The sequence below is a fragment of the Falco biarmicus genome, chromosome 8, assembly GCF_023638135.1.
Source record: "Falco biarmicus isolate bFalBia1 chromosome 8, bFalBia1.pri, whole genome shotgun sequence".
NCBI classification, from domain to species: domain Eukaryota; kingdom Metazoa; phylum Chordata; class Aves; order Falconiformes; family Falconidae; genus Falco; species Falco biarmicus.
In genome coordinates, this window is record NC_079295.1 from 7,407,516 (window position 1) to 7,429,947 (window position 22,432).

Genomic DNA, 22,432 nt, shown 5'->3' on the forward strand with positions numbered 1-22,432 from the left:
TCTTGACATAATGTAACTTACTAATTATTGTGTTCATGGTAACACAAGACGCATCCAGATTAACATTTAAAAACAACACAACCAAAGATTCTGGCAGTATCTTGTATTCCTTCCCGTTCGTTTAATTTAGAGTATTCCAAGTAGCAAGTGATAAAGCAAAAGGAGATTCTGCACAGCAGAGCTTTGGGTGGGTAACGACAGCTTCCAGAATCGTGGAATTGTTTAGGTTAGAAGAGACCTTTAAGATCATCAGGTCCAACCCTTAACCCAGCACTGCCAAGCCCACCACTGAACCACGTCCCTAAGGGCCACATCTACGCGTCTTTTAAACACCTCCAGGATGGTGACTCAACCACTTCCCTGGGCATCCTGTTCCAGTGCTTGACAACCCTTTTGGTGATGAAATGTTTACTAATATCCAATCTAAATCTCCCCCAGTGCAACTTGAGGCTTTGTCATCTTGAAAGCTGAGGAATTCCTCCTGGTGTGGTAGCAGAACTGTTAGTGGGAAGGTTTCAAGAGGATATTTAGGAGCATGCAAAGGTGCAAAATCCTAAACCCCAAAAGAGTGAATAAAAGAGCCTGAAGTTTGGGCTATGGTGTTTTAAAAATGGAGAGAGATGGCTGAAGAGGGATGAAAGCAAGTTTAAATTTCTTTGCTTGATTCCTACCCTGAAAAAGGAATGTCTTACAGGAAGGAATATTGTGTCCATGCTATTTAGTGTATGAAGCCATAAATGGCAGTATAAATTTTAATCTAGATCATAGAAAGTTAACCAAATGTGAATCCTTGCATATCCGAGCAAGGGCTCTAAGGCTTCCTTGAGGATACTGAGTTGAAGTCTGTCTTTTCAACTGGCAACTGACAGTGTTTTAAACCCTACCTTAAAAAACCCCCATGGCAGATACTGTATCAGTCCTTGAAATATGTCCCAGTTTTTGTGGCTTTACAATCCAGTTTTCTTATTTCAAGGAACAATTCCAATTTGTCTTGCTGTGTTCGTGTTGTGCAAACAGACAAAATGGGCTATATAAAATGCTGTGTAAATCATAAAGTAAATGGAGCTCTTCCTTCACTCGGGTAAGTAAACTCAGAAGTCTGATGGCCTCTCTCTAAAGGTAACCTGCAAGTGTTTCTTCAAAGGGTTTTGTCCTTTTTTGCTTTGATGTGTTATAAAACAAACAAATAAATAAAAACCAAGCCCCAACCCCCTCAAGTATGATTAGTATCAGTTGTTCCTTCCTTGCTTTTCTTGCTTGTCAGCTGCAAGCTTGAAATATTTGACTGAAGATCTATTTTTTATTAAAGGGTGATATTGGTTATTAAAAAAATTAACCCTGCTTAGAGGGTTCACAGCACAGGGATGTACATTTTTCTGGTGATTGAGTTAATTTTCTATTCTGTGTTTGTGGCTTGAGAGTGTGACTTGTAATTTAAAAATGGAGCAAGTGGAAAACCTGCAATCCCTATGAATATAAAGGTATACATTTACTTAGCCTTCCATAGGGATTGCTGCCTGTTCAGTTACCAGCAGACTTGTGCTTGAAGTCTCAATAGCTTTGGCGAATAAGCCAGGGACTGAGCAACGTGCCCTGGGCTGCCCAGTGTCCCGAGGGGTGATCCCATGTGCTTTGGGCACGACCCGTGAGTGGCAGGATGGTCCATGGGGAGCTGGTGGTGCTGCTTGCTGTGCATTCCCTGCCTGACAAACCTCAGCCTGAAAGCAGTATGTTTCAGCAAAGGTGGTTCTCTGGATTTTTCCTCAAGGAAAAAAAAAATCACTGCTAACACGTCACATATAATTTAAAATATCATTTAAAGAAAAATATTCTAGCTAGCATTTAAGGTTTTTTACATGGCAAAAATAACTTTGGACTTAACTGACGGAGTACTAAAAGCTGTCTGAATTTCAGCGTTTGACTGCCAGCTCTGTCATGCTGTTACAGGTGTATGTCAGCATCACTTTTCATATGCAGACGATGAGAGCAGAAAAGGTTTTCCCAACAAATAACAACAGCAAAAATTATATTGCACTTTGCCTTGAAAGTTGTATTTTTTTTTTTCTCTTCAATGTGGTATCCTCTATGCGTATCTGTAAAACTTGGGTTTAGGTGATGTCCTGATTGAGAACCTTTGAGTAAGAAGATACGCAAAGACATAACGCACTACGGTTATACACACTAACACTTTTTTGTTGGCTGTAGGAAAACAGAGGCACATTAAAAGGAGAAATGGAAGAGTGACACCACAAGTTCATTATGAATGGGGTCTGGATTACTGCGTTGCTGTGGGGAGTGCAGTGTTTTGGTAACGGTATCAGCATTCAGTGTAAGGCAGGAGTAGTAAAGCATACAAAAATGTAAACTTTGGATCCCATGATGCTAGCTTTTGTGGGTGAGGGTGTGCTGTTGTGTGATGAGCTGTGCAACAGCCAGAGTTGAGGGTGCTTATATGAGGTCTACGTGCTTTCCTGCAGTGTGTATTGGCAAGCAGAGCCCTGTTCCTGTGGGACAGACTCGTGGGAGATGGAGTTCAGGAGCGGAAGGGGATGTGTGTATGAATGGTGGTAGCTGGCAGTCGGTTCCTGCCAGTGGCATAGTAGCTGCATTAATAGGTGTGTTTTGCAGGGGCTATGTGTCATCTGGATTTAGAAAGTGGCATCGGTGTTGTCCTCAAACAAAATAGCTTTTTGAAGCTTGATAATGAGTGTTACACTACTTAACTGGGGCATGAAAAAATGTAATAAATAACTAAGCGGCTCTTCCCAGGGAGTGTGTCTGGATGAGGCTGGGTGGGCAGTCATGGGTGTGTAGGACCCTTCTGCCTGGAAGGGGGGTGAACTCCTGTGCTGGATAAGGGGAGATGGAGGTGATGGGGCAGAGCTGACATCTTCAGACGTCATTTTCTGATTCTGAAGCAGTGGGAGAGTCCAGAGGGAAGTTTGTATCATGCTGTATGAATCTTAACTGATGTTAGTCTGTGCTGCTAGCATGATAACACTTGGTTTGTTATTTGGATTTTCTTTTACTGTTTTCCCTATGCCAAAAAAAATATTGGGTATCCATGTTGCTGATGATTAAAACACACAAACTGTTCTAATATCTCTCTTTCTGTGTTGCTATTTTGCAGTGAACAGCAGAGGGCTAAATGTCCACTTGAAAATGATGCAACTTGTTTGGGGAGACCTTGGGGCATGTTTCTTTCCAAGAGCATGACAAAGGTCAGAACTTTAAAAGCACGGTAGTAGTAGGTGGGAATGGTTAGCGTGGTTAACATCGTGCACTGAGTACGGGGTATTTGTGAACATGCATAACAAAGTTTCTGGTTAAACTTTAATGCTGGTTAAAACTAGCATTGCCATATAGTCAGTTCCAAAAGAGACTTGGGGAAGTGTTTTACTAGACAAAAGAATTGTACGAATTATGTGACAGAATTGTTTTACTGTTCAGACTAAATTATTTTCTCTTGGTAATCAGATAGCATTCAATTAAAAAAACCCACCAAACTAGACTAACCTTAAACAATGTTTGTTCTTTAAAAAAAAAAGTCAATATTTTTCTCCAAGTTAATGAAGTAATTAACAGTGATTGATGACACATGTACTCAGCTATTTTGTGCTGGTAGACCAGATGGGTTAGGCACAGCTAGTGACCAGTAATTTTGATTCTTTGTCAGAAGGAACAAGAAGTTCAGATGTGGGCTGTAACAGCTGAGGTACATGAATAGAAAAGGTGGATGTTTTTCTTTCTGCCTTTCCTTACCTATGCATGAGGATTTGAAAAACAACCCCAAGTAAAGAATTGTGGGTTGTTCATTTCTAGTAGTTAAGAAAGCTGAGCTAGAGTGAAAATGTGGTTGGTAAGTTGAAGGTTTTCAGTTGTTTCCCAAAACTAATTACATAAAGGTGTCTGTATCCGCGGCCCCCCCCCCCCTTTTTTTTTTTTTTCTCCTGGCTGTATCAAACTGTTTTGAAAGAGAAGGAATGATGGTATGTCTGCACAAGCAGTTGAAAAAATAAGCCCCTGAAAGCTGCATCATTGAGGAAGCCTGTGGAAAAACGGTGGCTGCATCAATGAACTTTTATTGTGATCCAGTTTTTCCCCCCTTGGTGTCTGCTACGCTAGTAGCGTGGAGGGAGACGATTTAGCGAGTATCTTGGTATGGCACGCTGAAGATGGGTGTCAGCAAAGCAGAGAGATCTCAGTGCTGCTGAAATGCTTTAATGGGACTTCGGTGTAGTGATACAATGGTATGTTTTAAAGTGTTGGGATACATGAGAGGTTTCTGAAACTTTAATTCGCATGAATTAGGGGGGAACTTAATATGTTGTCAGTGTTGTGTTCAGATCACAGGCATCAATAGGAAGCTTCAGCTGTTCTGGAGTTTGCATGGGAATGCTTCAGTCCGTGAGACGAGCTTGCTGTCTGCTGGTCACACAAACTCTTCCTGGCACTGAAAACATCGTCGGGGGATTTTAATTAAAAAGTATATAACATTTTTTTATCACTTTCAGTCAAGTATTTAAAAGGAGTTTTGATTTTTGTGCATCTGAATTACTGTAGCTAGGGTGATCTGCAAGGAAGGAACGAAGAAATGAGACGGATGTTGTCCGTAAACTCACAGTATTAATTTCCCTTCTGTCAAGTGCTGCTTTCAGCTCTCCGATTTGACTGCTTTCAGAGGCAGAAATACTAGGATGGAGATAAAACACGGGATGAGGGAAGAAGAGGGCTTTAGAAAAAGCGAAGACGGTAGATTTTTATAGGTAACTGTCCAATTTGTACCAACTCCTCCAAGGCTTCAGAGCAGCTGGAACAGGCTCCCGAGGCAGACTTTTATCCTTTCTCCCTCCCACGCGGATCCATCTGTGAGACTGCTTGTTCTTGCTGCTCTTGCTGAGAAACTGGATCGAGCTCAGAAGCATCCTGCTCTTTCAGACCCTCTGCCAGAGTCTTGCTAGTCAAGGAGGGCTCTGTAATCCCACAGATCTACATATTCCCAGGTTTTACACACAGTCACTTGCATTTCTGAATCTGCAGCTCCTATAGAAGAGCTGTATTCTTGCTTGACTAAAATTTTTTTTCAAGCTGTTGACCACTTCATGTTGGAGTGTCCACAGGGTGAACCGGAGGTATTTCTACAGTTGCTGGGGTTCCCAAAGATGACTTTTTGTTCAGTCTTGGATTATGCATTGGAGTATTTATGTCCACTCATCGTTCACTTGGTTATTCCCAAAGCCTTGTTTTTTTGCCTCTACGAGTATTTGAGATACTTGCAATGCTGCTTTGACGGCAGTGCTAGTTGAGGTCTAAAACCAGAGGAGGTATCAGCAGATCCTCCAATAGTATTGCTATTGGTGTGAAATCTGTGGAACTAGAAATAATGTTAATGCTCTTGTGTACTCCTAGCAATGAAGGAGAAGGGCCATAAAAAGTTCTGGGGTTTCATGGTGTCCACCGGAAGATCTGAGGTTTTTCTTGGACGTGGAGGCACCTTCAACTTTCAAAGCAGCTGTAACTGTTGATCAAGGTGGTGATTTGCAGAAGTGTCTGTAGATGGGACCATGAGGAATTTTGTGCAGAATACGTAAAAAGCATGTTCTTCCAAGCAGTCCTTGCTTTAAAGCTTAGTGAGGAAAACTTGCAGACTTTTGCTAGGGGCGAGTTCTAATAGTGGCAGGTATGTGTTGACTTAACATTGAAATGGGTGAAGAGGTCTTCACTTCTACTGAAACATCAGTGTCCCCTGTGTTTTCAGTTTGGGCTGGTGTCTTAGCATTTGGATTTACATAACTGAAATGCAAGGGCTGCTACCAGAGATCAGTCTGAGCAGCTGACTTCACTTTGAAACACGACTGAAAAGAGCCTGAGCAAGGCAGCCTTGAAGAATCTGTGTGCTGTGGACATTAGTAGTGGAGTGTTTCTTGACAATAAGAAGCAAAAGGGTGTGAAACTGTAGAAAGCAATTTTTTTCTTGATTATTTTTATTGAGCATTTCTGTTACCCATAATTAGATTAATTAATTCTGTATAGGTTTGCTACCCTTGAATAGCTGTGGATTAGTTCCGTGTTAATAAAGTAGCTCACAATTAGTTAATAGAGTCTTGCCATTTGCGGTGACTGTTAATTTTGCTTTCCTTTAATGTCTGATGGTGACTTCGGTACATGTATAGCCCTGCTTATATTGCAAAGGATTGCTTAACAAGCCACTGCCTGAAATAATAGCAGGATTGCTCCAAAAGCAACTGCCAGGGACTGTCTAGCAATGTATTATAGCCTTCTCTGAAAGAACTGCGTAAATACAGAGTAGGTGTTGGTTATTCTTGAAGTCTTAATGCACATATACTGTAATTTAACACTTAGGACAAATACGGTTAGAGATTGAATCTTTTCCTGAACATTATACCATACAAAACCTGTCACAAAGTTAAAATGTTTAGTGTGAGCATATAAGCAATAAATCTTCATAGGGTGTATTTGGAAGTGGAGGTTTAAGGGAGAGGTAGGAACACTGTATTTTTTCTACTTTAGGCTGTCATATGAGAATAGCACTTGTAATGGCTGGCATTGAAATGTCAGCGTTTGCTAAACAAATGTACTGTGTTTTAATTCCTTGAAGTACTGAGTAATACTTCTGTATTTTTTAAATGGTTAGTACATCTGGTTTATTGTGTCGAGCTTTTGATCTTAAAGGTAGGTATCTCTGGTTTTGCTGCTGCAAGGTAAAAGTATGAAAACAATGAGTTTGGCAAAGATGGGTTGCCTTAGTAGTAAGGGCTAGGCTGGTCAGCCTGGGTCTGTACTGACTGTGATGTGTATGTACCTAGTGTACTGTCGGTGAGAAGCTATTTGATAACAGCTGTGTTAGGTTGGGTTTCCTGTTTAATTGTTAGTTACACAGTTATAACCGTAACGAAGGCTTCAGGTACTCTGATTTTGCTCTCTGCTCTTTGAAGATACCGGAGTGCAGTTTACATACTCCCACCTGCCAGTTCACTTGAGTGTTTTCTTTCACTTAATGATTGCAGGTGTACTCACCACTTCTGTGGAAACTAATTAAAGAGTTTGGTATGCGATTTCAGTGCAATATAAAAAAGTTATATGGAGTAAACTTTGTATTTTGCAAGATGGGACTGTCAGATCAGTGTAGGACAAAGCAGAGTTGAGTTGATTTGGTGACGCTAGGTTGGTGTGTAGGTGGGCATTCGTCTTTAAAGGTACTTGATTGCCACATTCTCCAGCAGCATCCAACACAAAGTACCTTGGGAGGTGTTTCACAACAGGACATGCAAACGGTGACATTTCTCTGAAACACTCTCCTGTGAGCTAGTGACTTGTCTCATGGGTTTCCTGGCCATATGCAGAAGCACTTGGTGTTTGTCCTCTTGTCTAAGAAGTTTGTCCATTTGCTTTGGAATTCAGGAAGACTTTAGCTTTTTCCAGCACCCCAGGGCAGAGTTTCTTAGTGCAGCTAAGAAGGGGCATGCAATGGTCTCTGCTTCAGCTTGCCACCTGAAGTTTCTTTTCTGATACCTTCTCTCCCTTCTGTGTCCACCCAACCTCTCTCCCAGAAAACAAATGGGAAAAACTTTTTGCTCTGAAAGAAACAGGTGGAAAGCAGAGTGATTGATGACTTCTCTGTTTTAATCATGATTCTGCATCACTGTAATATCCTTAAGTCACCTCTGTCTTGGCTGAAGACTTACCTGCTTCACCTGTATGAGAAATTTGTGCCATGCCTTTCCCTTTCTTTTTCTTGTCCTTTTGAAACTCTTATACTGTGAATTTGGAAATGGAGGGGTAGTATCCAGATCTGCAAAAAATATTCATGTCTTTGGAGGAACTGGGCTAATATGGCAGCAAATTTGCTGTTCGGTTTTTATTTTCTATTACTGTCATGGTATTCTAGTTTCTCTTCTGTCCACAGCTGAGCATTAAGCTGATGGTATATTTTACAGTGCAGCCTGTTATTCCTGCAGTATGTGTTTAAAGACAGAAACTGTCTTCGGAGACTTAAAACTGTTTGAGAGGACGTCTGATGTTGTTTGAGGCTTGGAGATATGTTTTCTGGGGGAGGTCTGTTTGAGTATCTTTGAAACTGTAGAAAACCAGCACTTCTGTAAGTGGGCGTTGCTTGTGAAACTTGGTCTCCTGGGACAGATTCAGTAAAGCTGTATTTTGCTTGAAAAGCAGGAGTTGAAGTGATGTTGTCAAAGGGTTCCGTGGGTCCTCAGGACTACCGCTACTTTTTTTGTCATCTTGCAAAGTGGTAGCTCTGGAGACGTGGTCCTTAGAGAGAAGAATCAGCCTGGGAGACTGTTTCACACTGCCTCTGCTCTAAATAAAGATGCAGTGAATCATTTTGTGGTCACAGTAAGTTATTATTGTTTTCAAACAGCTATATGCCTCTTCCTTGTCCCCTCCTCCTTTCATCTATAGATCCTATATTGGCAGTATTTTATAAACAACCCCTGAAAAGCAAAGGCAGCTTTTTTTCTTTTCTCTGGGTAAAGTTCAGGATCTGTTGTCAAAGGAAAGATTTAATCAATAATCTCCAACAGAGGCACTGCCTCTCATTAGCTCTGTGAGTCTGTGCAAAGCACATGCATGCTGCAGCGTTGTGTTGTTGGCAGGCTGTGTGTTATGAGTAGGAATTCAAGCAAGCATCAAGATGATGTTGTCATTATCTTACATGGAGCATGTGGCATTTAACGATACTATTTTCCTGTTAATGCAGGAAGGAATCTAATAATGGTTGACTATTTTTTTTGGGGAAAAAAAAAGTGTTACTGGTATTTAATCTGCCGTGTCAGGCAGAAGGATTGGTGACGATGCTTTTTGGAACATGGGTGTTTCCATGGCTTCTGGAGACCAAATTCTGTGGTGTTGGAGTGCTGCTAAAGAAGTGCCAGGATGTGAAAGGTGTTCTAGCATCCTTTTTGCTGTTGTCTTCACGGAGCTGGCTTCCTTGTCCTGCTAAAATGCAGTGTCTTCTGCAGAGTTTTTAACATTTTTAGGGGTCTGAAAGGCAAAGCAGCTTTCTCTGGACCTAGAAGTAATCTTCAGAGCACAGGCGATGGGTATAGTAGGTGTATGACTTACACCATGTTTTGATGCGTTGAGTCAGCGAGCAGTTGGGTTTGTTGAACTGAGGTTTTAAAGTGGTCTTGTCAGCTGGTTGTAGTGTTGATGGTATGCGTCTGAGAGGGCCAGCAGATGAAGCAAGGTCATCGATAGCTGGGTATCCTGAAGCAACCAGGCTGACTTGGCTTAAAACAATCTTGAAACTTCACCCTTAGGCCAAGATTTTTATCTTGGCTGAAGTACCATAGCAATTTAGGCTCTGAAAAATAGAGCTTTGTAAATAAAGCTCTATCATAACTTTAATTACTGGTTACTGCACATCTGTACTTGTGACTAGTAGAGAGGCACATCTGGAACGGGCTAGGAAGAGGAGGGTGAACATTCATACCGTCAAAATATTTGTATGGCAGAACTGTAAGATTCCTGTTACTTGCTGTTTTATTTTTGTTTTTTTAAAAGGTTTCAGTAGCTGCAAAATGTATGGAAACAGAGTTGGAGAACTGTTGGATTACTTACATTTCCTAGTTCACGTGCAGTTCTGTCTTAGTCGTTGCTTAGATGCCCAGTGGGGAAAAAGGGATCTTAGAAAGCCTGTGGAAGGAATAGTGTAGAACCGAGTTGTGGAGCTATTGTCTGTGGTTTTGGGGGGCAAGCCTGGTCATGCAGTTGCAGAAGAAGAAGGTGAGGGACCTTCTGGTTTAGAACGCTGTTTAATGGTTTTGTATTTAGAGCCATGTGCTTTTTCCCTATAGGCGTTATTCCTGTGTCGCCATGTGTGGTGGCCCGGCCTGTTGACAAATTTGCCACTGTTTTCTTTGCAGCTTCTGGAAGAAACAGCCGAAGTCTCATGAAAGTATTTTAAGCAGACACATTCCTTCCCTGACATAACTGCTGGAAGGTCTGCCTGCCATACTGCTGAGGACTGAGCGTTTTGTGTGATGTACTTACTGGTAGAAGATAAATACAAGAAGAGCTAAAATGGCCAATAGTCCCCTTAATCTAGGGAAAGCGCATAGTAAGGGAGGGTTAAGGCACCAAACCAACTGAGAAATAAGGGGCTTTTGCTGAGGCTGCAGCCCCTCAGTGTGTCTCTTACTGTATGGTGACTGCAGGTATAGAGGCTCGTTATCAGCTGGTGACAAGGAGGTGACCACACACTCAAGCTGTGGCTAACTTCTGAACCAGAGATGTGATGAGGATCAAGCAGCAGATGCACCAGCTGGCATGGTTTTATGGAGCACGTGCTCTTGGGCATACCCTGGTAGAAGTAGGCTGAAATAAACAGGCATTAATTTGCTCTTTGTGCTCCTATTCCAGACTTTTTAAAAAAAGCAGCAGGTACCAGACCCTGAACAATTCTCCTGCGAGGCAGGAAGCTTGATCATACCAGTTCTGTTTGCTACACCGTATAATATAAGAGTGTTCTACACACTTGCTTGTCTTAGCCTACAGTTCTGCTTGGTCTTTCTGCACCGTCGTCTGAAATGTGCAGTGCCATCCACAGTCCTGTGTGGACACTTTGGCTGCCCTGTGCTCTGTGCCTGGGGAAGTACTCCATGTGAAGTGCCAAAGCTGGCACAGGCACTATGCCACCGATTGTTGTCTGCCAAGAAAATTCACCTAACCGGCCGGCAACCCCGGGGCTCGCTTGGAGACGGCAGGCAGGCTAAGCACGATCCTCCCGTGGCAGCAGTTGTCCATCTCATTCTGCACCCTGGAGCCCAGTGAGTCTGACCTGAGCATGTGTGCATGAAGCCTGCTGTGCCCGTGATCCCGCTCCCCCCAAAAAAGAAAGGTGAGAGACACGTCTGGCCAAAATAGTTGGTTATGGAGTTACTCACAAGAGGATCGTGCTGCTATAAACAAACATGTACTCATCCCTATCACATACGGCGTGTGTCTGGGTTAGTAGTGGGCAGGCTGCCTAAGCTGCTCATCCCGGCCATGACCCAGTCCTTGCTGGTGCCTGAAGAGTTTGCAAGGAACGTGCTGCTGGGTGTGTGGGGTGGACTTGCTGTTCTTCTGGCTGAGATGTGCAGGCCAGATGGGATCGCTCTTGTCCTGGAAGGCAGTGGAGTAGAAGTAAAGCAAGCTCTGGTTTTTGCTGTGTGTGTTTGGTTTTTTTTGGTGGGTTTTTTTTTTTTTTTTTTTTTTGGTTGTTTAGTTTTGGGTTTGTTGTGGTTTTAGGTGTTTTGTGTTGTTTTGGGATTTTTGTTCTTTTTGTTTCTCGTCGTTGTTGTTTTTAAAATCATAGAATCATTTAGGTTGGAAGAGATCCTTAAGATCATCGAGTCCAACTGTAAAAGGAGAGCATTTGTTTGGAAAATCCTATAGGGCTCCAAATATCTTAGACAAAGGGGTAGACAGCATTTTGCTTCTCCCAATTTGGGAAGGGTTTTTGTGAGATAGTGGCAAAATGACAAATTTATGTAAGAATTGTTGCAGGTAGGGGCCTGACAACAACTTTTGACTGCTTTGGAAATGTCTCATTGGACTGCATTGAGATCAGTACAAGTGGTAACTGAAAACTAGAGTTCGGTGGTGGGATGAGTTGGGAAAGGACTGCTATCTGTATTCTGGAAAAGTCCATTTTGCTTATACTTTCCTGCATTTCTTCCAGAAAGCTGAGTAAACATTAAAAAAAAAAAGTGAACTAAATCCATACCTTTTCCATCTGATCATGGTTACTTTGTGATCTCTGCTCTGACCAGCCACTGGTATTACTAAATCATGCAGAAGCTTCATATTTTGGGTGTGTCTCATGTCTGACTGAATTTAGATAGACCTTTGGGTGAAGAAGTGGACTAGGTAAACCAGTAGTGTTGGTAAGTGGATTTGCTGCCACTGTTTCAGTGCAGTTTTGTTGGGAAATGCGTACACATCTTCTCACTGTTCATGCACCATATTTCCTTCTTGCACTGTTAAAACGAGTAGACAGAAATCTGTTAACTCTGTTCCAAATCCTTCTTGCCTACAGCTGAGATTGCTTATGCTGCGGTTTTTATTGGAAATAAATGGTGTTAATATTTTTGCTAATGCTTGTTCTAAACAGGATGTGCAAATTAATGGAGCTGGAAGATGAACGTTTGGGATGGCAGAGATCTGCAGGGATTAGAAATGACACTTCAGTAATTTTCTCTTGAATTTGACATGTAACATGTGATGCGTAACATGAAGGAGTGTCCCAGGTCTCTAAAAATGCAGGATGGGCAGAGGAACTTGGAGAGTTGTAATGCCGAGATGCTTGGGGTAGAGAGAAGCAGCCGATGAAGGAGGCCTGTCAGTGAAATACAGCAAGGAAGGCCTCTTTGCTCGACAGCGTCTGCTTGGGCATTGCCCTGCACACCAGGGAAGTACCATTATAAAGCAGGGCCCACCGTAAGCAATCGTGGTGGTGTTCAAGTCAAGTCTTAGACCTGGTTTTGCTGCCTTGTTGGAAAGGAACACGGATATCTGAGCATGGTGAGAACTCTTCTGAGAAGAGGTGGGACTGCTTGAAGTGTACTGGCACAGGTAGACTGTGTACAGATGCTCATTGTGCAAGCAGTAGTAGTTACTATCGTAATCATCCCCCGCCCAAGCGATATTGCTGCCTCTTTGCTGGAGGTCACCACACCCTCAGATCTGCTGGTGGAGCAGTTTGGGGTGAGCGCTCCCTCCTCTGCTTTGAGCGGAGTCAGCTGGATTAATTTCGATGGGTTAACTAGTTGGCTTCTGCCAGCACGCTGACTTCATGTCTGAAGTGGGTTAGGGAGTGCTGGTTATAAACCGTTCTGGCCAGCCAAGCCCTGAGGGCAGAAGTGCCTTGTCAGGGCAGCGAGGGACTCCTCTGGGTGCCAGCTGTCTGTTAGAACGTCCTCCTGGGTATCCAGGAGAGGTTATCTGTTGGGAGCCTCAATGCCGATGACTTTTTCAATGCAAAGAAGGGAAGTAACCTGTGGTTGTGAAATACTTTGCATAAAGGACACAATTTGGTTTAATCCATTTCAGTAGCTTTTGCTGGTAGCATGTGTCAGCGGCAGGCCTCTCTATGTATGTTAAAACAGCAATCTCCCCGATACACCCTGCCTGTAAAGCATGGCTGTTTAGAAAAACTAGATGCCACTTGGTATAGTGCCACACACCCACCCCCCAACCCCAAAAAGTGAATTTCAGGACACCTTGCACCAGGTTCTTTTGGTATAATTATTGCTGGTTGCATTAGCCGTAACCATCTGGGGGGGTTTCTATAACCTAGGGTGTCTCCTGCTTTTATATTTTTATTTTGGGGTGGGGGGCAAGGGTACAGTAGGTTGCTAACTCAGTGGGTTTTTTCCTCTCTTCTTCCATCTAATATTCAGCTTAAAAATAATTTGGAACAGTGGATTTTTTTTTTTTCTCTTGGGGCAGTATGAAGTTGCTTCTTAATAATCTGCTGGAGGCTCGGGTCGAGTGGGAGTGGAATTGATTGTGTGGGTTTTTTTCCTTCCTGCTCCAAGACCACTTCTTGGCACTGAGGAATTTTTCTTTAGACTTCTTTGGGGAACAGATGCATGAAGTACAGTTACCACTCATACATATGGCTTTTAAAATATGGAAGCTGTTGGACTGAAGTGGCTTCATATGGTGCTGTTGGAGAATGAGAATTAACACACAAGTTTGGGTCGTTAAAGACTTGAATGTGTAGTTGAAAAGTTTTTTTAATTTTTTAAGTAATGTTAAATATTACCCTGCATTTTTATGGTTATTAATCAAAATTACATCTGTAACTGAAAATTAGTGTCTCTGCAACCTTGAATGCCTAAAATAGTGCCCTAGTTTAATCTTTTCTTCTGGGGATAAATATGTTATATAATGTTTAATTTAAATGATTGTAAATCTTAATTCTCTAATGTAGACATCTTTTTCTTTAATTGCAGGTTCCCATTTTGAAAGCCATTAGAAGATATTCTGCCACCCTGTTGGATTACTTCCTATACAACTCAGCATGTCACTGTGCCCTGGATTTTATAAGGTGGCCATGATTTAATCCCCACTTCCAATTTCTATGTATTGGTGAAGCATTGGAGCTCTTTAGAGCTGCTGTTACTTGCGTGGAAACTGATCCGTCTCAAATCCTTTCTCCAGAGGACTAGACGTTACTAGCAATGAGCTCCCAAAGCCATCCAGGTAAGGGCAAAACCGCTTCAAATCTAGTTACGGCAGCAAAACACCATGTGTGTGTTACACGAACAGACTTTTTATTGTGTTGAAATGATAATCCAATCCCTCTCCCTGTACTGCTGCTTTGTTTAAAGCAGAGCCTTTGTGTGAAGGTGGAAAATTGTGTTGCTGTTACCAGTTACAAGGAAATCTTGCCATTTTAGGTTTGTCATTGCTGCAGTACGTATCACTGACAGTTGGAGGTATTTTCTAGAGATGGTAACCAGATATTAAATTTGTTAAATCTATGCTGATAGATCTTAACGGCATGTAGTGTACCTCCAAGGAATGGTCATGGTTCTGCTGGTGTGTCTTTATTGATATTTGAGAAAATCTGACTTTTAAAGTGCTTTGTAGTAGGAAAGTATAGTTTTGCTGGAACAAGAGTCAATTGATCCATCTCATTGTTGTCTGGGGGATTATCCCTAATGTGCCTTGCAATTTAAGACATAGGATTCACCCCTACAAAATTGCATGTTTCTGGCTGTCAAGAGGATCTATAGATACTCAGTTACCTGATTTCTATCTTAAAGTTGTCTCATACGCTTGTATTTAACTGTGTTAGGCAGAACTTTGTGAACTTGTGCTTTGGAAGAGGAATTTTAATTGTGCTCTGAAATGCTTGCTTTGACTATTTCAGTTTATGCTAGAGAGAAGGCTGGGAAGGAAGTAATCCAACAACGACAAGGCACGTGAAAGTACTTACTTAACTATGCCTTTGAGAGATTACTTTTGTGACTTCAGTTTAATCAGTTTTGGGTTAACAGTCAAATAAGACTGAAGTGTTAAAAGCCAATGAAGAGCTCCTGTGACTAACAGAACTGTGTATTTGAGGGGAAAGAATTTCGTATTTGCTTCAGAATTACTTGTAACAGCCCATTTGCGTTTCTGAGGCTGGGAACAAGAAACTGCTGCAGTGAATAGGGATGCTGGAGTTTACAAGCAGCAGCATAGAAAATCTGATCCTTGTGTAGGAACTAAAAGGAGTATCCAATGTTACCAGTATTACCAAAAAAATATATATCTGGCTTCTACTTTCATAATGTAAGCAGTCTTTTAGATTTTGAAACTTGCTTCTGGTACTATGGCGAGTTGAGAAACTATATTCAGAGGAGTAGAGTGCACATAGGTATCCACCTGTGACACACTTCTTGCAATGTCATGTTTTTCAAAGAACTGTTCTTCAAATAAGTGGATAGTTGCTATTTGAATACTTCCCTGTCTCAAATATGAGTGATACTGAGGAGCTAATGGCCACCTGCTTTTTTTCTCATTGTGGTGGGATAGGTTAAATATATACCTATATTCAAAACCCAACAAACAAATATAACTTGATATTGCTTTACTAATAATGAGTAGCTCTCCAGATACTTGGGAACGAGGAATGTCCTTCTTAGTTTGGCTGTTCTATTGATGTAGGAGTATTGAAAGCCTGCTGCTGACTTAACTTATTTTCCTTTAATTCATCTGCTACCCGCCCTTTTTTTATGGGCTTTTCTATTTTTTTTGGTCTTGCCTGTTTTTACTGGTTCTGCTTCTTTTGCTCAAGTTCTGTGCTGATGGTGTAGCAGGGAGTCACACGTAAAAAGGGCTGATGAAAAGAACAGAGAAGCTCCTCATGTAAGAAGTGTTTCTGTAATCCTAAAAATTGATTTGAGCCTACATTTTCTAAAACTGTGTCTCGAGTGGCTCTTGCAGAGGAGGTTGGTCTAACCAAAACCCAGGGGAGTGGCAGCTCAGCTGGAGGCTTTGGACATACGTGTGTTCCCCTGTGCTGCTGTTCTTAAACCTTCTTGTCACATAAGACCTTAGGTGAGGTGTGGGATGGCTCCGTAAGAATTAAAACTGTGATTACTGTATGTTTTGTAGAAAATAAGACTACTAATAAGGGAAAATATTGTCTGCTCTGGTAGTTAGCCATTTCAAATGTAAAGAAACTATTGCAGTTCTGTTATTTAGAAATACACTTAAACCTGCTATAGATAGTGATACTTGAAATGAAAGGCGTGATAGAAACTCGATGCCTGTCATCAGCTGGTTCACTTAAAGATCATTTAAAGGTTGAAGAACTTTCGTACAACTGAAAAAGTGGAAGAAATGATCTTGTGGTGCTATTTTTTTTAATGGATGGTGTTCTGTAGTATGGTAGATGGTGTATGGATGGTGCTTTGTATGAAAATATTTTCAAATGGTATCAACTTCCTCAAATTCAGGTGAGGCTGCATCTGGAGTACTGTGTCCAGTTCTGGGCTCGCCAGTTCATGAGAGACAGGGAACTACTGGGCGGGCCCAGTGGAGGGCAGCGAAGACGGTGAGGGTACTAGAGCATCCCTCTTTGTGAGGCAAGGCTGGGAGAGCTGGGCCTGTTTAGCCTGAAGAAGAGAAGGCTGAGAGGGATCTTACCAGTATCTACAAATACCTTAGGGGTGAGAGTCAAGAGGATGGGGCCAGGCTCTTTTCAGTAGTGCCAAGCAACAGGGCAAGGGGCAGTTGGCACAAACTGTAACACAAGAAGTTCCATCTGAATACGAGGAAAAAAATTCTTTACCTTGAGGGTGGCAGAGCCCTGGCACAGGCTGCCCAGAGAGGCTGTAGGGTCTCCTTCTCTGGAGACATTCAAAACCCACCTGGACATGATCCTGTGCAACTTGTTCTAGCAGAACCTTCTTTAGCAGGGCATTGGACTAGATGATCTCCAGAGGTCCCTTCCGACCCTGATCATTCTGTGGTTCTGTGAAAGTGTTACTTCTTATGAAATGCTGTTGAGAAATTCTCCCTGTGCCCTTTCTAGGTGTTAGGTTCTTATTTTGGTGGTATTTCCAAGTGTTGAGTTGAAATTCTAGCGTATCACCATGGCTTTTTACCCCTGGCTTACATTGTGGTATTCTTACTGCTTGTTTCTCTTTTAGAGTCAGTTTTATAATAATTGGTAGAAATATTTTCAAAACCTTGCCAAAGATGACATCTGGACTTCTCATGTCAGTTATGATAGCTATTTTGATTATACAGCTACAGGTAATTATTACTAATGATGTGCATTGTTTAAGGGAAGGCTCTGGCTTAACTCAAGAGCCTATTAAACCTTGCTTCAATGGATATGAGCTTTCTTCTCTAATCTTCTCGAAACCTATCACTAATGGGATGTTTTAGGAACAGTGCCATAAAATTGTTGCAGTGTAGATGAATGGAAGTGGGTTGGGTATTTTTTTTTTTTTCTTTCCTTCCACTCTGCAAAGCTCTCTTGTGCGAATTTTTGGGTACGGAAGGCTTCTCACTGAACAAGGTGAAAAAATAAAGAAGACTTTTAAGTTCTCCAAGAAAAGTATTTTTGTCCATCATCACTGCTATTTCTTTTGTAATGTTTTGGGTAAGCTTTCTTAGAGAGTAAGAAATAACTTTTGGAGAAGTAAGAATACCCAGGCGGGAGAAGTTAATTCTCAAGAACTTCCAATGGGTAAATCGATCTGTCTTGAGCCCTAGACGCAGGGCAAAGACCTTGAATTTTGTTTTCTGAGCCAAAGGCTCTCTCCACAGTCTGCTACTTGAGCTTTGGGTGAAGACCAGTAGCTCTTGTGAACTTAACTTGCCACACGGAAGCATGAGGAGTGGGAGAAGCAAGTGGGCTGCTGGTGCCCCTCTTGCCACAAGCACCCTGTGCTCGTCACCGTGTGGTGCCCGCTGCTGTGGAGAATGACCAGCTCCCTTCAGGTGTTGGTAGACTTGGTGGGTTCCTGGGCAGGAATGGGAATGGCTTTGGGTGGCCCTGCTGGGCAGGGGGAGGGAGGGGGGAAAGGGCCTGAAACTGGGGCGTGGGCTGGCAGGAGGACAGGCTTTCCCCTGCGGTGGTGGACCTAGTTAAGACAAAGCTCAGAGGCATCATGTGCCCTTTGGCTTTTGGCAGACGAGTCACTGCTTCTTCCAGCGCTGGAACAAAGCTGAAAAAAATTGCTGAAATTGTGCTATAAAAGATCAAGTTGCTGCAAAGTATAATTAAGAAAATTAGGCTAATTAAGATAACATTTAGGATTATGACAAAGCTTGCGGGGGGAGGCAGGGGAAAGCGTGTTTAATTTCACTTCTTAAACTGTTAAGTTGCCCACAATTGAAATTTACCTTACATAACCTGTGGTACTGCTGCTGCTCATCTTCCCCAGGCTGGCTGGGCTACGAGTGTGTGTGGGGGGTTTTTTCCTGGTTTTCGGTTTGGTCTCGTATTGTGTCGTGTCCCACCCCCCCACCCCCCACCCCCCCCCCTTATTGACCTTAAATGATTTCTTGCGGTCGCTGTCTACCTCCCCCCGTAATTTTCAGTGGCTTGAGTTCACTATCATTTGGTTCTTTAATCAGTAAAGATTGTTCTGCTGATACTAGTTATACATAAAGATTAGTTTAAAAAAACAAAACACTTAAAGTTAATCACTCAACTGATTTGTATTTGTTTAAAGTTCACTTTCCTTTGTAAAAGCTGAAAATCTCCATGTTCAATGAAGCATTTTGTTTATGAAATGTTATCTTACAGGAATTAACCAGTCTGAATGCAAATGCTATATTCTTTCTTCAGAGCTACTCTTGCGGAGATGCAAATTTCATTTACATTTTGAAATGCTGAATGTTTGATAATTAGGAATATTGAAGTTTAAGAATGAGCTGCCTATCTGATATGGAAAAATCTGCAGCAGGATCATTAAGACTGAGAGGAGATACTAGAGAAAGCAGAAAGCTTCATGATCACACAGCACTGGCAGAATGAGTTAGCAAGTCATGTGCTGTGATTTGCTCAATTGATAAGTACTTTTGTATGGTGTTTTATCTGCCGAGTGCAAGAAGCCACTCTCCCTTCGTACGCCATGGCTCAATGAGGCATGGAAAGCCATTTCATGCAGTATACATAAAAGCTTTCCCTGTTAGCCTCTCAAACATCTTGCACCATCCAATAAATATTTTATGTGTTCTCTTTTTAAAGATTAAGAAGTTTCTGTGGAGATGCATTTCAAACGGGCTTTAAATGACACTGACCTACTTTCTGGCAGTAATGAGTCTGTTTCTGTAAGTTATCTGGGGGCAAGATCATTCTTTCAATAAACATAAGGACTAGAGGAGTAAATTCCAGTCATCCTTTAGCAGGGCTGGGGCACAACTGATACTTGGTGGCTGTTGTCTGGAAGAACATCTGTACATGGTGTATCCCTGCTTCCCCCTACCTGTCTGGTGCTCCAATTCATTGCAGCTGGATTATTCTAGACTGGGTATTCAGGCTCCTGTTTACAAGGACAAGTAAAATACTACTAGCAGTGAATACAGGTAGAACCTCATTATCTCTAATGCTTGCTTTTCTCTGTCTGGAAATAAATATTTCTGGAGACCTGTCCTCTTCCAACACTGCCACATGTGTGCTTCATGGGAAGCTGAAGTTTTGGGGAAAAGTGCAGCAGTTTGGCAGGCCCAGCAGAGGTAACGAGCTCCTTTGAAAGGATGCTGCCACCTGCCCTTTACAGCAGTACAGTAAGCGTTGAGCGTGTGGAGTAGGAGCTCAGCAGCAAGAGCTACTGCTGTGCCTTGCAGCTCTTGCCCTGAGTAGTCTTGTCCCTCAGATTTGGGGGGACCTTGAGGTTGGTTGAGAAGTAAACTCGGCAACAAGATCTGACAGTAAGAAGCTTTGGTTAGAAGAGCTGAAACCCCTTGCAGATGGAAACTGGGCACGTGTCCATTTACTTTTCTTTCTTCAGCCCATGACAGAATACCTACTCCACCTGCATTCTCATTCTTATGCATGTGTAAGCTGAGCCTGTCCTGGATTTCCTCTAAGAAAAACAGTATCATTTTGAGGACCCTGAAAGTTTGAAGGCTGCTACCAGGAAACCTGTGAACTTTTCACTTTCTGGAGCATCAAATGGTCGACACTTTCTGTACAAGGTTTTTATTGTACCCTCAAAAGAGAAGAATTGTTTTGTTCTTCAAGTTGAACCCCAAGTTGAAGTTCCTCCTAGGTCAGCGTCCCTGCTAAGTACATTCCTCTCATTTCTACTTTTTCTTTAAATGCGGTTCTTACACTTTGGAATTCTTTAAAAGCCTGTTTCTAAAGTAAGTTTTTTAGCCTGTGATGTATCCTGCAGTGCAAAGATGAGAAGCAGGTACTTATGATGAGAGGCAGAGAACTCTGAATTATTTTTGAAAGGTACAGGGTAGGAAAAGGATATAAAAAAGGCTGTACTTTTAAAGTCAGATGATAATGTTTAAGATGGAGCTTGCTTATCACTTGGAAAGGAAAGAAACCTTTCTCCCTATGGTTACTACATTTTTGTTACTCACTTTTGGTCAACCTCAGTTTGACTTGTATCATCTCATGTATATTTCCCCAAATCAAACTTGTTACTGGACTGTAACAAGTATATTCTCAGTGTTTATTTTGAATTATTCAACTTGTCATCTTTGCGCCAGGCTCTCGCACTGATGAGGCTTGTTTGTGTGCCTTTGATGTGGTCAGATCAATTAGGACAGAACTGATGTTGAAGGAATCATTTGTCATCCCACTGATTCTGAAAGTGATTCAAGAGCAGGGGCAGAAAATCCACTTATTCTCAGATGGATATTAGCCATACATGGCATTTTTCATCCTTTAAGCCTAGAAATTGGGCTGTCTGGCTACCTGTGCTTTGACAGGTACTGCTTACTTTCACTGCAAAAGAAAAAAATATTGCCTTGTTTCTGAAAGGTATTGGCTGAAAGCTTTTGGTTGGTTGGTTGGTTTGTTGGTGTTGTGTGGTTTTTTAAGTTTTTACATTGTTGCATTGGAGAGAAACAGTTGCAATGATGTTTATTTTCATGTAGATTTTGTATATTTTTTTTTTATCTCTTAGCCTCTTTAGAAACTGACTTTACAGTCAGGAAATAGACAGGAGTGACTGAACATGGAGTACCTGACTGGAGAAGGAAAAATTGTGGATATGTTACTCTGATCCTTCAGTAAAGGCTTGACAAGTCCCTTTCCCCCATAGGTTGCTATATACCAGGAATATCCCCCTCAGCCTTTGTTCTTTTCTATTTCAGCTGTTAAGCAAAGGCAGGCTTGTAAAATGCACTGACACCTGCAAGGTTTGAGTTACCAAGTGAAGTGGTCAAAACTCTGGATAAAGCATGGAATATCTTTCTTGGCCAGGCTGTGATGGCAGAAATCTGTTATTGCGAATAAACACGAATGGTCTTAGTCATAGGTAACACCTATGAAATACAACTCTGCGTGGATTTTATGGTAGCTTTATATGGCTGTTTTCTAGTTTTCATGAATTTACACATAGGAACTTCGAAGATGCTCAGTGGGGTTAGATCTCAAATAATTGATCTAACTAATGAACTGGTGGTGTTGCACAATAACTGAGGTAAAATGAGCAGAGTTTAACCCTCTCTGCAGCCGTGTTTCAGAGTAAAACTGCAGCTACCACTATGGTTTTTTTTAATCTGGCCAAATGGAGACTCTGTGGCCATTTATTCAGTGCGGTGCAGTCATCTTTTCTATTCCTATCCTTTCTTTCTTTTTTTTTTTGTTTTGTTTTTCCTGATTTCTTGAATTGTGGTACTTGCTTTTCTTTCCCTTGTCCATTGGTGCTTGAGAGCTAGAGGCTGGCTGGGGCAGGGGCCGTGGCTCCAGTGACTTCCCTGCAAGAACAAAATAGCAAGGTGAATCTCTGTTAGCAGCTTTGACGTGCTCACTACTGAGAAACAGGGCATACAATTCATTCTTCTGTTAAGAAAACTGAATTTAGTATATCAGCAGATCTTTTAAATGGTTTGTTTCTAGAACCAAAATCAAAATACTGTTGTTTCATCACTGAGTGGAAAATCAGATACTTTACCTGCAGTGCCCTTGGCTGTTTTGAAAATACTCAACAGCTCTTGGTGTTCCCTCTGGGAACTACTGTCATGGTTGGCTAAATGATGCTTGATAGTGATGTGCTGAAATGTTGAAGTAAATTTTTAACCTTTCAAAAGGATGAAGCTAATATTAAATGTTGCACCTTTTGAATGCTGAATTGCGTATAGGAAAATACTCGTGGGCTTTTTTCAGATCCTGTCTCCCTGTGATCTCTTTAAAACTGAACCAGATGAAGATTATTTAATATGTTCTTGCAGACAAAAGAAATGTGTGCTGACTGCAACAATTTAGGGATTT

The 22,432-nt window shown here is 41.8% G+C and overlaps 1 protein-coding gene across 4 annotated transcripts in view; it reads left to right on the forward strand.

The window, feature by feature from the left end:
* Positions 1 to 22,432, forward strand: part of HDAC4 (histone deacetylase 4) — a 267,202-nt gene that overhangs the window by 13,882 nt on the left and 230,888 nt on the right. For 3 of the 4 annotated variants that reach the window (XM_056348110.1, XM_056348107.1, XM_056348108.1), the window contains exon 2: positions 13,983 to 14,232. In XM_056348110.1, coding sequence (XP_056204085.1) covers positions 14,211 to 14,232 — 22 coding nt within the window. In that variant the 5' untranslated portion in view covers positions 13,983 to 14,210. Of the gene's footprint in view, positions 1 to 3,130; positions 3,222 to 13,982; positions 14,233 to 22,432 lie in introns of all 4 variants that reach the window. The other variant, XM_056348109.1, reaches the window with a different exon arrangement.